Source organism: Heloderma suspectum, chromosome 1 (genome assembly GCF_057233095.1).
Source record: "Heloderma suspectum isolate Gila_16-S chromosome 1, 16-S_ref, whole genome shotgun sequence".
In the NCBI taxonomy this organism is placed as follows: domain Eukaryota; kingdom Metazoa; phylum Chordata; class Lepidosauria; order Squamata; family Helodermatidae; genus Heloderma; species Heloderma suspectum.
Genome location: NC_139458.1, coordinates 151,037,753 through 151,053,501, shown reverse-complemented (window position 1 = coordinate 151,053,501; position 15,749 = coordinate 151,037,753). Strand labels below are relative to the sequence as shown.

Sequence of the window (15,749 nt, the reverse complement as noted above, 5' to 3'; positions counted from 1 at the left end):
GAATAATGGGCTCAAGTTACAGGAAGCCAGATTCCGACTGAACATCAGGAAAAACTTCCTGAGTGTCAGAGCAATACGGCAATGGAACCAATTACCTGGGGAGGTGGTGGGCTCTCCCACACTGGAGGCCTTCAAGACGAGGCTGGACAGCCATTTGTCAGGGATGCTCTGACTTGGATTCCTGCATTGAGCAGGGGGTTGGACTCGATGGCCTTGTAGGCCCCTTCCAACCCTACTATTCTATGATTCTATGACTGCTTTTCCCTCTCATGGTGCCCCTAATTTTTCCGAGGTCCGCAAGGGGGCTTCTCCTTTATGCACATAGGGAAAATGGTTACTTTTTTCCTTTGTTTCCTGGTCCTGCACTGGTGCGCGGCAGCGAGAAACGGATGCAAACCGCTTGCCCCCCTTCATGTTGCCCAAGCATGAAGTGCAGGTGGGGAAAGCTGGTATCCAGTCCTGTTGAGATTGCAGTCCCCACATCGGTTTTGACAGCTGTCAAAATGACAGCTCTCAAAAGCAAGCCAGAGGCAGCCATCGCTACAGGGAGCTGGGAAAGCACCCCGTTTCTTCTGTGGAAGAGAGAGTGCCAGGCTTGGGGCGGGGGGAGAGAGGTGCCTGCACCCCCCTCCCCTTGCCTGGAATCCTTGCTTTCTCAGAAGAGTCGGGGCACAATTTTTTTTTTTTGTCTTCATCCCGTTCCTGCACAAGAATGGAAAGACATTAAAAAATATGTGAAAAGAGGGGGTGGGGGGAGTTGGGGGGCTTTGGGGCTGTCCACACACCCTGGCATGAAGGGGGTTCATGCTGGTAAGTGGGTGTTTCAGAGTCGGGTGGAGGAAAATAGGGGGGCTCTTCACCGCCCCGCTCTGAAACAACCACTTACCAGCCAGCTGCCCCAAGGACCCACAGCAAGGTGGGTTTCCCTTCCCCTCATCCAATTTTCTGGGAGGGGCACTTTTAAAATCCAACTGAATCCAATGGTGAATGATCTGCATTGGATTAAATTGGATTGAATCCTTGTTTGGCAGGAAGCAGGTGTGGGGCAGGGGGGAGGGATGCCCCCCCAGCATGAAATGGGATCCCACTGGTAAGTGGGGTATTTAAGAACGGGATGGAAGGCAAGCACCTGTTCCTAAACACCCACTTCCCAGCAGGATCCCCCTTCGTGACAGACTGTGGGGACACCCCAAGGTGCCCCCCTTGGGCATCACCTCCCCCCACCCCAATTTAAAACTCAAGCTGTGAGTGAAAACATATCCCCTGAGCAGTGGGAATAGGCTTGGGGGGGGGGACTGGGGCAGGAGTGAGTGTCCAGTGGAAGGGGCCCTTGGGGTGTCCCCCTACCCCGGGATGAATTGTGAACTGGCTGGTAAGTGGTTATTTCAGAGCAGGGTGGTGAAGAGCCCCTCTGCTTTCCTCCACCCTGCTCCAAAACACTCACTCCCCTGTGAGGGGTGGGGGGACACCCCAAGGGCACCCCAACTGGGGGATGCACTCCCCCCCTTCCATATATTTTGTTAATGTCTGTTCTTGTGAAAGAATGGAACGAAGACATTAAAAAACATGTTGCGCCCCATTTCGTTTGAGGAAGCAAGGGCACCAGGCATGGGGAGGGATGGGAAGGGGTGCGGGAAGCCCTCCCCACCCCTTGCCATACCTGGCCCTCTCACTTCCACAGAAGAAATGGGGTGTTTTCCCAGCTCCCCGTAGCGATGGCTGTCTCCAGCTTGCTTTTGAGAGCTGTTTTTTTTGACAGCTGTCAAAACCGACGGGGAGACAGTGATCACAACAGGGACTGGATACCTGCTCTCCCCGCCTGCATCCCTGCATGTCTGAGCAACATGCAAGGGGGCAAGCTAGTGTCCACCAGCACAGGACTGGGAAACAGAAGAAGCCCGATATGCAGACATGGGAACAATTACAGAGAAGTGCAGGCAAGGCTCCCGCGTTTGTTTTTGTGCAGAAACGGGAGCAGAAACATTTAAAAGAGGGATCTGGCCCATATCAGAGTTGTGATCGGAGCTGGGAAAGGGGATTTGGCAGCACAGTAGCTTATTTTTCCCATCATCTTTCAGGGCACAGGAGGCTATTGGAAAAAATAAGCTACTGGGCATAGCTTGTAAGCCACCATGGCTTAAAGTGATGTGTGAACCCGGCCTTCCTCTGTTTAGGGAGATTGAAAAAACCCAGCATGCAGCAAAATGTGGGTGACCCTTTAGATCTTGGACATTGGCTTGGTTTGCACAATTGAAACAAGCGTTTTTTGCTTATAAATAAGCACGTTGGCATGTGTGGGGCACCATTTCCTTAATAGTGCCTGGAGACGGCGCATCATGTCACCCAAACCCGGAAAACATGACAAGCCGTGCCTGGGAAGAGGTTATGATAATTCTACCCGGCATGCACCATGATCTAAATAAGGTATGGAGGCTTATTTTGATTATGTGAACCAGCCCAAAATTCAATCACAGTTCTTGTGACTACTTCGATGGCAACTCTTGGCACAACCAGTGCCGTGGGTTTTCCATTACTCTCAGGCACAGTTCTATTTTCAGTAGTACCATACCACAACCACAGACACATTTAGTGCTACTGTTGCCATATATATCTCAGGGGAAATTTCTCAAATAATTTTTTTTGAGTAACAGTCTTTGATTAGGGGTAGGCAGGCATGTATACCCATGTGCATAATGAATATTTAGCTATATTCAGTCCGACTCAATGGAAAACAATACAGCAGTGCCCCAAGTTCGTAGAAAGTCTGTAGTGCTAGTTATAGTACCATGATTGCCCACTAGGAAGAGCTGGGGAAAAGCCAGCCCCAGTTGTAGCATCTTAAAACATTGGAAAAAAATGTTTGTGGGAATGCTAACAATCAGGTTTTCCATTTAAAAAGGTGGTATGAGTCTTCTGTCTATACTCATGTTCCACTAAAGTTGAACCCATAAGTTCTAAATTGCACCACAATGTACACGCAGGCAGCATCTTAACTAGAATATGCACATTGAAGTCACAAAGCCCAAAACGCATGCAAGATACCCAGGCCAATGTGTCAGTGTTTAAAAGCAGCCTTCTGTAGAAACTATTTTAATCAAGATCACCCATTTTATCTACGTCAAGGATTTGGTTCTTTGCAGTATAAATTCAAACATTACAAATGGAAAGTTTATTTTATGAAAATTGTTGATAATGGTTGCTAATAAAACATCCATCATGCTTTGTAGTGGAAAAAAAATAGTCAACCTGCCATTAAAGCCTTCCAATGTCGCCCACTTGAATGGAATGCAAATAAACAGCGTTGCCAGAATTGTTGCCAGACACCCCTTTGAATATTGCCCTTGGTCCCAAGACAACCATGATCCTGGACCTATAATATTTAGGAATAAAAAGGTGTGTCATACTGTAGCTAGTGCCAGGGTTTGCTCCCGTTGTGTGGAACCTTTCCACCCGTAGACAGTAGCACCTTTGCTTTCTGTTCAGCTACCAACCTGCATGCTAAAACCATCTTCAGCCAATTCCCTCAATCCACATGGCTCATACCTGGTTTGCTCCATTAGCAAGTTAGCAGCAGAATGTGCTTATGCTTAGATGTGGACTCTAGAAGACACAGGATGTCTATTCCTCTTTTGAATCCTGAATGCAGGTTTCAACACTGTCTTGTGAACACGAATGAAACTTGGAAAAATTGGTAACACTAAAAGCAAACCTAACTTTGCAGTTAACACCAAATGGATAGGATAGGAATGGCAGAAAACTGATTTTCCACAGTAAAAAGCGTATGCATTGAAAACTCAAAGAGAACTCTTCAAAGAGCGCTGCATGGCACATCCGTTTGAATGGCACTGGCGACGCTATAGCTCAAAGCGGACAGAAACATTTGAAGCCTAAAGTAATAATCAAATGCAACTTCGTGTTTCCATACATGCAAAGAACCAATCCCCAAATATGTACTGATCCTTTACCCAGTTAAAACACTTAGCGACCTAGCGTTCTTACAATTTTGTACTCAAGTTAGAGTTCTCTAAAGAAGGCTGATAAAAGAGTGACAGCAGCAAGACCAAAGCCAAGCCATGGGAACAAACCAATCAAAAAGGGTAAGAGATTGATGCAGGAAAGCCCCACAGGCAGCACCGAGACATTCAAGTTGCTCTCCTCCAAGCAGACACACATTCCATCAGTGCATCCAAGCTTAATCTCATTCCAGACTTCACACTAAACGCAGCACACTTGACTGACCATACGGCTCCAAACAATTCTTTATTGCTTCCCCTCCCCGCACCCAAGGAGAATGTCAGGAGGCACAGTTAAAATGCACACATGTACTGTACAGCAGGAGTAGGCAACCTGGTGCACTCCTGATGTTTTGGACTACAACTCCCACAATCCCTGACCACTGGCCACACTGCCTAGGGCTTATGGGATTTATAGTCCAAATATCTGGAAGTACCAGGCTGCCTACCCCTGCTATGCAGAATTAAAAAATATTTTACGCTGTTATGCATTTCTCCCTATCAAGGCAATGCAGGATCACTTCAAATACACCCTGCTTCACACACACTAGCCTCCTGCTGCAGCTAAACCTATGTTAGAAGTTCTGAACACAAGACACATCCTTGCCTTCAAAAAGACCCATGTGCCCAGGGCCAATTGGCAAACGTTGCGTGCGTGTTTGTGTCAATTTTTTATGTAACATGCACGGGTCTATTATAGTTACAACTGTTATAGTTGCAACTCGTGGCTGGAAAAGCTAGGAAGCTGATGTGATGGAAGAGGAACCATGGGGAGAAAGAGAGTGCTCTGCATTATCTGACACACCCTCTGCAGCTTGTTAAGGCTGCTTCCAAAACACTTTTCTACAGAGATGCAAGTCGGCGGGGTGCAGACAACATGTGCCTATTTTGCAGCATGTTCACATGGTGGGAAGCCAGGATTGGCAGTGGCTTCTCAACAGGGTAGCGGTCATTGAAAGAGATGGCTGTACTTGTCATATGTGACAGTACACTTTAAACCCCCAAGTTATATTCATGTAGGGAAGCGTTACATGTAGAACAGCCTTAAGGCCACGTACTCTTATTTAAAATTGTACAGGGTAGAAAGTGATAGTCTTGGGAGAAAAAGGGGAGCAAACCAACATTTTTCGGATTCTGCAACTCACAGCACAATTATAGCTGTGTGGATGTCTAACCACAACATTTATTTCCTTGGAAGCAGCATCAACTTGAGGCTACTGCTTGACAATTTGTTATAGGGCTACGAAAGCATGATCAGAGCTGTTTGGAGCTGAAGTCTACAGAATACACGCGAAGATGTTACCAACAAGCATGTGCACAGCAGTTATACTGAGCTTTGACAAGACAAGCCATCATACCAATAAGGCAAAAAAGAATAAAAAGCATTTAAAAAATAAATACCACCACCTTACAACCACCACCAATGGGGAAGGAAGAAACTGACTGATCAACCAAGGTTCTCAGAGAAAAACCTCCAATTTCAGACACTAGATAAGTTAAGGGCAAAAAGAAAAGAGAAAGCACTTTTTTGATTAAGTTTCTGATTGCAGCTGAGAAACCGCTTCAAGACATAAAGCCAAAGTCCAGAGCATTTTGAAGTCAACAGATATAATTAGCTAGATTTGCATAAGACACATTCATTTGATTTAACAATTAGCATCACACATTATCTATACTTGCAATATCACTGCATGTGGCATAAAAGCAAAATAAATCAGATACCGATCACACATAGAAGGGTTTTTCACTGAAAGGATGAAATAGCTTAAGGTAAGAGCTTTAATTCTATTGTATCCTATAGCTGCAGTTCTTCAAAATGCCTGAGAGAATTAAGAGGTCTTTTCTAAGATTATTATGGCCCCTTTGAAGTAAAAAAAAAAAAAAAGAAGTCAGTACTCTTGAGACAGAACGGGCCCCTGGGAGTTAGTTATGTAATATGGTTTTATCTTGATGGATAGCCAGAGCTTGGATTGCCAGGAAAAGGTATTAATTTAAATAAAACTCAAGCTCTTACTGCAACCATTTCCATTTCTCTAAGCAAACTCCTCCTGATCACTGCAGAAATCCATGCAGTTGAAAAAACCAGGCAGTTTTTTTTACTATTTTATGATGAAAAGCCTGAAACATTGACAAATATGGCTTTTCTCATCTGAGCCGCAGTGTTGAGCACTGTCTCATGTGCATAACCCTGGCTGAAGAGTGTGGATGGAGAAATCCTTCAACTCACTCCCCAGCAAGAGCACACAATGAAAATCAACATTAGGAAGGCTACACAGCAACACTGAGACTGCACTATTGATCTGACAAAGTACTCAGTCTAGGTTCATAACAAAGCATTAGTCTGCTAAAAATAACCAAAAGAAATTGTTCTTCCCTCCACGCCCAAGAAGACATAAATATGAACAAGTGTGTCTAAGATCAATTGTGGAAAAGATATCTGAAGTGACTAGTAATAATTCCTCTTTTCCAAAGTACAGTAAAGCGAGACCACAGTAACGCACCATTTCTTGTCTTGCTGGCTAGTTTCAGGACTCCTTGGAAGGCTTTCTATTTCGACCAAGACTGGGCCAGAAGAAATTGTGGTTACAGAGGGCAGGGCTGTCCTTGTACTCCAGTTCTTGAAAGACAATATAAAAAGGCAAAAATGTTTTAGCCAACACACATTATTGCATGATAAGAAAAACTTCACTATCTTCTCACGCTAGAGAAATCAAGGCAGCTCGCTTCTCTCACATGGCTGACTTACAACAGCGAGTACCATATCTCAGAACAAAAGCTACCTGACACTCCTTGGACAGCTCATGTGTTCTACAGCATCTCATCTAGGAGCAGCAAAGCTGCCAGCAGTAGTGCCAGCAGCACTAGGCCTTTAGGGTCTAGTGAAGCATCTCTCCATTTAGGAAACCCTGAGCTTGCACATTTTCATTTTGACTTAAATCCACAAGGGCAAGTTGAGCAAATGATCCCACTTGCCACTTAGAACTATAAGATATGGAACGTGTAACTTAAATTCTGAGGCAAGGCCATTGTAAGTGTAAATAAGCAGACTAGACTTACTTGCTGTGATCCATTATTTTGGCTGAAGGCATTATTTGTAAGGCTGAAAGAGAAATGCAACAGTTTGAAGTTAATTTCCCAGAGATTGAACTGCTAAGTTTTAAAACTTATCTGGTCTCTCAACTTCAACTAGACCAGCAAGAAGAACATCTTTTCTTTTTTTTTTAGAATTTCAAAATGTGGAGGCTAAAGCATTCTTTATTTAGATTTGAATCCATCATTTGACTCCAAAAAGCAACCCTCAGGTTAACTGTTATCATACAAACAGCATATACTCAACACATTCGGGTTTTGCCTGAAGAGTTCCAGTAGGCAAATATGATTAAAACTGTACAGCTACTACACAGCAGTTCTTATGATGCAATTCAGAGCAGAACTGCAGAAGGGGGAATGGGGCATGCTATTCTAAATTGAAGCCAAAATTGCAACCACGGTAAAGTGAAATATTTCTGAGCCCTTTTGCCTGTAACCTAGACCACATAAACTTGCCTTAGCCTTGTACACATCCAATTTCATCAAGGTATGCTTAGAAGGGTTTTGGATACCACCTGAAACTGACTCGCACTGATCTGTTCTTTTATGAGATTTAGGAGCCAAACCCTTCACCATCAACGAACAGGTATTAAATAACAATTCTTTCAGGAGTAGCACATTATTTACTGCTGATCTACTGATTTTCAGTGAAACAGCATGCATATTTCAAGATCACTTTTAATTAGCAATGTTAATTAGCATGCACAGTCAAACATACAAGTGATTGGCTCTAAGGTGAACATGCCAAAAAAATACCCTAAACAACCAGTGAAAGGAAGTGGTAGGCTCTCAACAGACTACATGCCTCTTCATTAACTATGAAAAGGAGCAGAAGTACTGTAAAATGTTAGGAAAATAAACTGTGAAGAGAAGTTGCTTGCAATGGTAAGAAGCTGGGTAAAAGAAAAATCCACTTCTGCAAATCTGATTGCTCACAGATCACTACAGATAATTCTGAAAGTCTTTGATTGAAACTAATTATAAATTTATTATGTCAGAATCTAGATTTGTGTCTGCTAGGAAACGTGCGCCAACATTCACTGCAGAATGGTCTGAATAAGACAGACACCCTAAAAAAAAGAAAGAAAGACACCTAGAAAGACACCCTAGGGCAGTATCCTGTGAAGGTTTGAGGCCTACAGAGGAAATGGGAAAAAGGGTCAGGCTTAGAGGCCTGGAGTTTCCTGTTGGGAGGGGGTAATCCTGAGAGGGGTAGCTTCATTTCTCCAGTTAAGTTTCTGTTTCAATTCTGTGTAAGTTTCATTTCTTCAGGTTTGAAGCACTCCTTTCTATTTTGAGGAAGTAGGGTATATAAAGAGATCGAGAGAGCCAGTAAAAGCAGAGAGACAGCCAGAACCTGAAGTGAGAGCAGAGTCTGAAGAGTGAGCAGGAAGAAGCAGCCTAGAAAAGTCTAAGGACAGCTAGGGTAAAGGAACTTGCATTCTGTACATTTTATTTTCTTTTAACGCCTTTTGTATCACTCAGCTCTATTGTGTAAATATCTTTAGTTGTGATTTGCTAGCTTTAAATTTACCAGTAAACTGCTGTGGTTAAACCCTGTGTCTAGAGCATCAGTCACCCCATGTCTACAGCCTAAACCCAACGTTACTGGAAAGGGGAAGGTAAAAGAAGGAAGGTGGGACTCTGAAGGAGGCAAGAGATCCTTAAAGAGTTGCATACGGGATCCAAGGTCATAAGGGAACTCTGAGGCTTTGTGTGTGCACCCAGCCCGAGTCCGTGAGTGCCCTGTCCCATCGGCAGGTCACACCCCTCCCAGAAACAAGCGCTACATCGCACGTGGACTGGGACACGTGGACATGCATGGACCAGGGCCTGGCGGGGATGGCCATGTGTGCAAGGCCCCAATTGGATACTACCCCATGTTACCTTGGCTATACCAGTGTACTTTTTACTGACAGTGAATCTTCCCCACATGAGTAAGCAACTCTGATAGGGTTCATTTGCTCAATATGGGTTTGGATTCGGTGGTCTTGTAGGCCCCTTCCAAACCTACTATTCTATGACTATTCTATGAATATCAAAATTTTAATTTTTGACCGGCTATTTGTAGAGGTAAAATGCAAGGTAATCCTCTTACCTAGTTTCTTCAGGTTTAGTAGTGTTTGCTGTAATAAAACACCACAAAAATTAGCACTTGTCCAATACTTCAGTTACACAGAGGCCATTTCCACACAACCACGGCAAATCATGGGTTAATTAATTAACCCATGATTTGCCTCAGTGCATACCACCACCATTTTGCACATACAACTTCACAGTTAACTTAACAACTGATTACCACTGTTACATGTGAACCAGGTCACAGAATAAAAAAGCTTGCATTAATTTTTTAAGGTCAACCTCAGGAAAATGTTATGGACACAGCTGTAAAAAACTGGAATGTGGGAGAAAAGTGGAGATAAACAGTTTGTAGGATGACATATCATATAACCTACCAAATTTCATGCTCACTGCCACTGAATACAATGGCTGGGTTCACACAACACACTAACCCACACTCAGTGGTTGAGTGTGCATTGTTTTGAACTGTGCGTTGTTTGTTGTACTTTGTTGTACTGTGTTGTCTGAACCCAGGGCATTTTCCGCAGGGTGGCTTGTTAACCATGCAGCGTGGCTTATTTTTCTCAAATGAGCCACCCTGTGGAAAATGTCCTAACCAACAGTTCAACAACAACCCACACTCAACCACTGAGTCCGGGTTAGCGTCTTGGATGAACCCAGCCAATGGATAAGTCTGGGGAGATGGGGAGAAAAGGGTCAATGCAATCTTCCCATTAACCATCCTGTTAATTTAGCAGCACTGAAGTTAGCAGCACTGGCCAGGATCCTACAAACTATGACACTAGTTCCATGACTCAAAAGAGAGTAGATTTTTTTCCTCAAACATCAGATCTTCCCACATGCCACACAGTAAATTGTTTCAGAAGCATCCTTTAGTTTCAAAATCAGTTTAAGGTATGGCATGGGGATCAAAAAATTAAGTTCTATTAGGCTAGCCAAAGGCTAGTCAAATGTGAGCCAAATAAACAGTTTGAATCAAGTGCAGTAACAGTGTCTGCACATGAGGCAGGTTACCTCTCATTTGTAGTGTCCTCCTTGAATAGCGTTTGCTGGGTCTTCTTTCAAAGGATGCTGATCTTCTGGCTTTGTTAGTCTTTGTTGTCTGGTACTCTGTTTTCCCACTAGATTGAAGTGTGGTACACAATGTAAGAACAAGAGAAAACATTAATGTTGCTATAACTGACAAACCATTATCTTAGCTCTTCTAAATGTTAGGGTGGATCCAGATTTAACCGTGTGCAACTGGGCTGGTGGAATCAGACTTCTCTGTCCCCTCCTCCCCATAGCAACCTCATCAGCCCCTGCCCCAGTGCTATGCAGAGGATTGAGAGACCTTAATGAATGGAGTAGGCTGTGGTGTGTGTGTGTGTGTGTGTGTGTGTACGCACGCGCGTGAGAGAGAGAATTGGGTGGCAGGACCTTCTGTGAGCAGAGCTCCACTCATGGAAGGTGCCTCTGCCCAGTTTTCAGGGATCCTTCCATTCCCTCGCACCACAGCTTACTCCATTCATCAGGGCCCCCCAACCCTCTATGTAGCATTTTCTGGGGACTGGAGGGGCTGCTGTGGGCAGCAGGGGCAGAAAAGTCTGCTCCCACCAACTCGGTTGCCAAATCTAGATCCAGCCCTCAGTTCTTTTATTGGTCAGTCATGTGCTTAATACTACCCCCCCCCCCAAATATGAAGCACATAGGATCCTTGCTAGATGAGCTTATAATGTAACACCGAAGAACACAATTGCAGAGAAGGGTGGCATAAGAAACATGAACAGGAGACTACAATCCAGACGTACACTTAGTTGACAGTTATCAGCGCATATTTAGCACATATCCGACGATAAAGACAGTTCCAGGTTTTACAAAGAATTAAGAACATTTGCACATTCTTAGCTTTGCGTAACTTGTGCCACTCCTGTAATTCACATTTTTAAATGATATGCACACTTGTGCAAGTGCCAATGCAAAGAACAGGCAGAGGGAAACTCAAGGATATACAAGTGTTTGAGATCAGGACAGGACAGGATATACAAGTGTTTGAGATCAGGACAGGATTGGATATGGGCAAGAAAAACGTAATCTGGCACCTACATTGTATTCCTTTCGGCGCCAGGTGAAGACCTTTTTATTTTCCCAGGCATTTTAGCATTTTAGCCTTCTAAACTTTTAGCTTTGCTATTTTAAATCTGTATTTTAAACTCCTGCACTGCTGCTAGGTTTTATTGTGGTTTTAATGTTCTGTATATTTTAAATTGTTTTATTGTGTGCTGTTTGGTTTTAATTTTTGTGAACCGCCAAGAGAGCTTCGGCTATTGGGCAGTATAGAAATGAAATTAATTAATTAATTAATTATAGAAATGAAATTAATTAATTAATTAATCCAGACCAGATGGATGTGCTGTTGGTTGGAGAAGGAATCAAACCAGGAAGGGGTAGCAAAGCAGCCACCAGTTCTGGCTGGAATTAAGACTTCACTTGTAAAGAGCAGGTTTGCAGTTGTATGTGCTCTTTGACCCAGCATTACATCTGGAAGGCTAGGTGGTCGAGGTGGCTAGAAGGCTTTTACACATATTTTCAGCTGGGGCGCCATCCACACTGTCTCTTGGAGAGGGCAAATAGCCATGGTTATTCATACAGTCCTTATACCCAGATTAGATTACTGAATTTGCTCCACGTTGTACTTCCTTTGAAAAGCATTTGGAAATTTAATTGGTTCAAAATGCAGTAGCTGGATTGCTGACAGGAGCCTGATCTTCAGATGGTAACAAACCAATATTATATTAAGCTCCATAGGCTCCCAATTTCTTTCCAGGCTCAATTCAAAATGCTGGTCTTGACCTTTAAAGTCCTAAAATTTAAGCCTAAATGTAGGAGAAATGAGAGTAGGCAAGGGCATACATATGTGCCAAGTGACAGAAGTTCTATCACCAGCAGCCCATAAGTACACAAAAACTGTTATGGCTTCCATTTTCTTTTTTCTCGTGAAATTTTAATTTATTTCAAAATAAGGCAACAATAAGAAGAGGATACCTAATAATAAATCAAAATCACTAATGAAACAAAGGAATTCACTAATTATAAATATTAGTCTATAACAGATAGGCTTAAGGCTTTTCTCTATAACTATGAAATCGAAAAAAAAAATTGTTCTTGTCAAGGTTGCAGATGTGACAGAACACTGCCTAAAGTTTTTGGCTGGACACAACAACAGAAAGGCCAAAAACTTAAGAAGTTGTAGAATTTCCAATGCCTACAGCTATTTTAAATGCTTTTTCTTTATGCCATTAAGGATCTGGCCACTACAAATGAACTAGATACCAGGTTTCTTCCTGTGCATTATCTGAGAAACAGGCAGGAAAGAAGATATTGAATAGAAGAGACTGCTGACCTGTATCTGAACCGTGACCCCAGACGAATGAAACCTGATCGACTCGAACCTTTTTGGACGGGTCCACGGAGGCGAAAGAAGGCATGATGCTCAACTGCACACTTCCACAAGTGTTTGCAGGCCTTTGGGTGATCCAGCCTAAAAACGAAAGTGTGCTCCTGTTCTTTACCCTTAAAGAGAGATGAACACCATAGGGGTGTTGTGGAATAAAAGGGATTCAAATACTGACTTCACAACATTATAGCTGCGGACAAGAATTACAGGCAGTCACAGATGAAAAAGATTCTCCTTTGAGTGTGCTAAGAGCAACTAGAAAGAGAAGTTCTACCAATAATGTTATAAACCCCCTGAAGAGATTGTTTACAATTCTAAGAATAATGTTCTCTTCAGTATTTTATAACACTGGTGGAACAAGTTCTTCCTATTTCCTTGACACAGAATAAACTGGAAAGATAAAATATAAACAGCAGATGGCCTGTTCATCTTGTTATGATTAGAATGCACAGAGAGCACAGCAATTATAAAGGTTGCTATACAGTAGTTACTGGAATACTGAACAACTTATTTTCTTCACACAGGAGTGCTATAATACTTGCAGTCTTTGACTACATTCAGCCTACCCAATATAAGGTTAAGGGAACTCAAGCTGCAAGAGAAAGAACAAGACTTGAACTTGCTATCTTTGACAATGAGGATGCAGTTAAGTATCTCAAAGTTACTCTGCCACTGTACCTATCACACACACACAGCCAAGCATGGGGAGTTGATGTGTTTACAGTTAATACAAATGAAAAAGTTATATACAACATGAATATGGATGGGAGGCTGGGAGGTCAGGGGGGAGGGAGAGAGAGGGAGAGGAAAAATTGTGCTTTGTAACAACCCTAAATTAACCTGGCACCAATAAGAAGAGTCGAACACAACCTAATGGCTAATGTTTGGCTCTTTTCCAAGAGTTTTAAGCAAGCTAGCTTATTACTTACTTAAAGCAGTTTTACTTCTTTTTTGAAGAAGGCTTGTAGCACTAGTGTGTATGAGCTATCCTTCCTCAGGCTGATTTTCCAGTCTCTTTACCAAATCGGAACCATTTTTTTTAAAATCACATCTGGAGTTTACCATCAGCTCAAACTCCCCAAAACTCATGGCATCTCTTTAATGAACACATCTCAAGTATTTGGCATTCTCCCTCCTCACATGCGTTCATTTGTAAGTTACGGATTATCCGTATTATGTATTTTGTATTACACTGAACTTGTTCTTTTGCCTTTCTTTCAAACAAGAATCGTTAGTACTTGGCTAGAAAACAAATACATTTGAAGTATAGGATCCTCAGATCACAATCCAAAATAATTTTCACTAAATGCCTATTGGTAGCATAGTATGTTATAATCTATATACCAACTACAATAAAAGTGGAGACTATACCTAGCAGAAGTTAAAGGGACAATTTTAGGAACACAGTATCTTCTCATCTTGTATTCCATTCTGCCTTGAACGCTATTGTTTGTTTGAAGAAACGTTAGGGTTAACCTAAAGCTGAAGTCTCTTAATAAGTGGAACTTTGAGATTATCTCCTGTCAGACAGCTCTGAAACCACGAGGTAGTGGGGAATTACACTCAGCCAGTCAAAGTAAACATTTGCTTGTTGTTACTGGAGCTTAGCTGCACTATTATTTTTGAGTTATGCCTGTCAGCCCTTGTTTACAGAATCTCCATTTTGTCCCAGAAGATTAGCAAACCAAGGACTTAGGATCAGGGCAAGAAATCATCAGGAGCAACGCCATTAGTAAGCAAAGCATGGGAATTACAGAACTTGCAAATGACTCCAATTGTTCTTTTCAATTAGAATAGTGACTCTTTAAACCTCTTTATGGTGCTACAAGACTTAGGGCACAATCCTATGCATGTTTAGACAGAAAAAGTCCTACAACACCCAATATTCCCCAGCCAGCTACACCGGGAATTGTAGGACTTTTTTCTGTCTAAACATGCATAGAATTGTGCCCATAGTTTTTTCCTGCCCTAGTCTAACATTGCTATGTTTCTAAGATTCTTACATTGGGGAATAGTCTCCAATGAAAAGGCTTCAACCCCCATGTTCTGGAGTTTCCATTCTATTTCATATATTTCGTAACTGTGTACATTTGTAATAAAGCTAGTATTATTTGACTCAATCCTTGATTCTTGTTTAACAGCTAATATCCCCTTGGCACAAGTGTAAAGCACAACCTTTTTTCTAGACCCAAGTTTAATACTTATATAGGTTGGTTGGTACACTTGTGTTTTGGGGTGCCACGTGATCAAGGACACATGGTAACACTGTTTTGAGTATGTGCTTAAATCTCTCCCACTGAAATCGGTGGAACATAAAAGTGCTTAACCTTGGCTGAATCATGCATATATACATCTACCTCATCTTCTAGCACTACCTGCTTCCCAGGGAGGTAATGATACTTAAACAAACACATGAAAATAAATATTTCAAGTGCTGGCAAAAAAACTAAAATGTAATTTTAAAACCCCGAGTCATTTTGGTTTAGCCTCAAACCCTGGCAGCTAGTCCAAACATTCTTCACAAAGACATCAACTCTTGCTAAGACTCCAAGGAAGATGAAGATGTTCCACAATGGCAGGGGAGATATGAAGAATGCATTTGTAACAGATAACATTGGCCTAGTATATATTTCTTAGCTATTACAAGACACAAATATGGTAGTAACTATTTCCCAAAGCTACATTTCCTGAGTAGATGAGCGATCATGTGTACAACATCTCCACATAGGCACCTCAGGGGATATGCACACACCTTTCACTACACCATGACTCAACTGCAATGGTGTTTTATACCGTCAAGAAGCCTTTTAAGATAAACTCACACCCTTCCTTAATTTATTTTGGCTACAATCTAGCATGCTTAAGCTAACTCATTACAATGGAGCCAAGTTGTTTTGTAGCCATTCTTTCTTTTCAACAAATAGCAAGGCGAACAAAACTTTTTATCTACCTGTTCATCATCTTCGACCACCACTAGTGTTAACTTATTCTTTTTGAAGTCCAGCCTAGTGATCTTAGGCCTGCAAGGGGGGGAAACAGGAACAGATATCTGTACTTTATTGAAATTGCAGCTAGTAAAAATAGATTTTGGAAAAAACCTATGTACACTAATGACACCAGATATTATC

General features: G+C 42.3%; 1 protein-coding gene across 5 annotated transcripts in view; it reads right to left on the bottom strand.

Annotated features, from left to right (window-relative positions):
* Positions 1-15,749, bottom strand: part of EPB41L5 (erythrocyte membrane protein band 4.1 like 5) — a 106,224-nt gene that overhangs the window by 36,879 nt on the left and 53,596 nt on the right. For all 5 annotated transcript variants that reach the window (XM_084807005.1, XM_084806995.1, XM_084807013.1 and 2 more), the window contains exons 11-16: positions 15,572-15,641; positions 12,568-12,737; positions 10,200-10,306; positions 9,202-9,229; positions 7,071-7,113; positions 6,515-6,630 (exon numbers count right to left, since the gene is read on the bottom strand). In XM_084807005.1, coding sequence (XP_084663131.1) covers positions 6,515-6,630; positions 7,071-7,113; positions 9,202-9,229; positions 10,200-10,306; positions 12,568-12,737; positions 15,572-15,641 — 534 coding nt within the window. The remainder of the gene's footprint in view (positions 1-6,514; positions 6,631-7,070; positions 7,114-9,201; positions 9,230-10,199; positions 10,307-12,567; positions 12,738-15,571; positions 15,642-15,749) is intronic.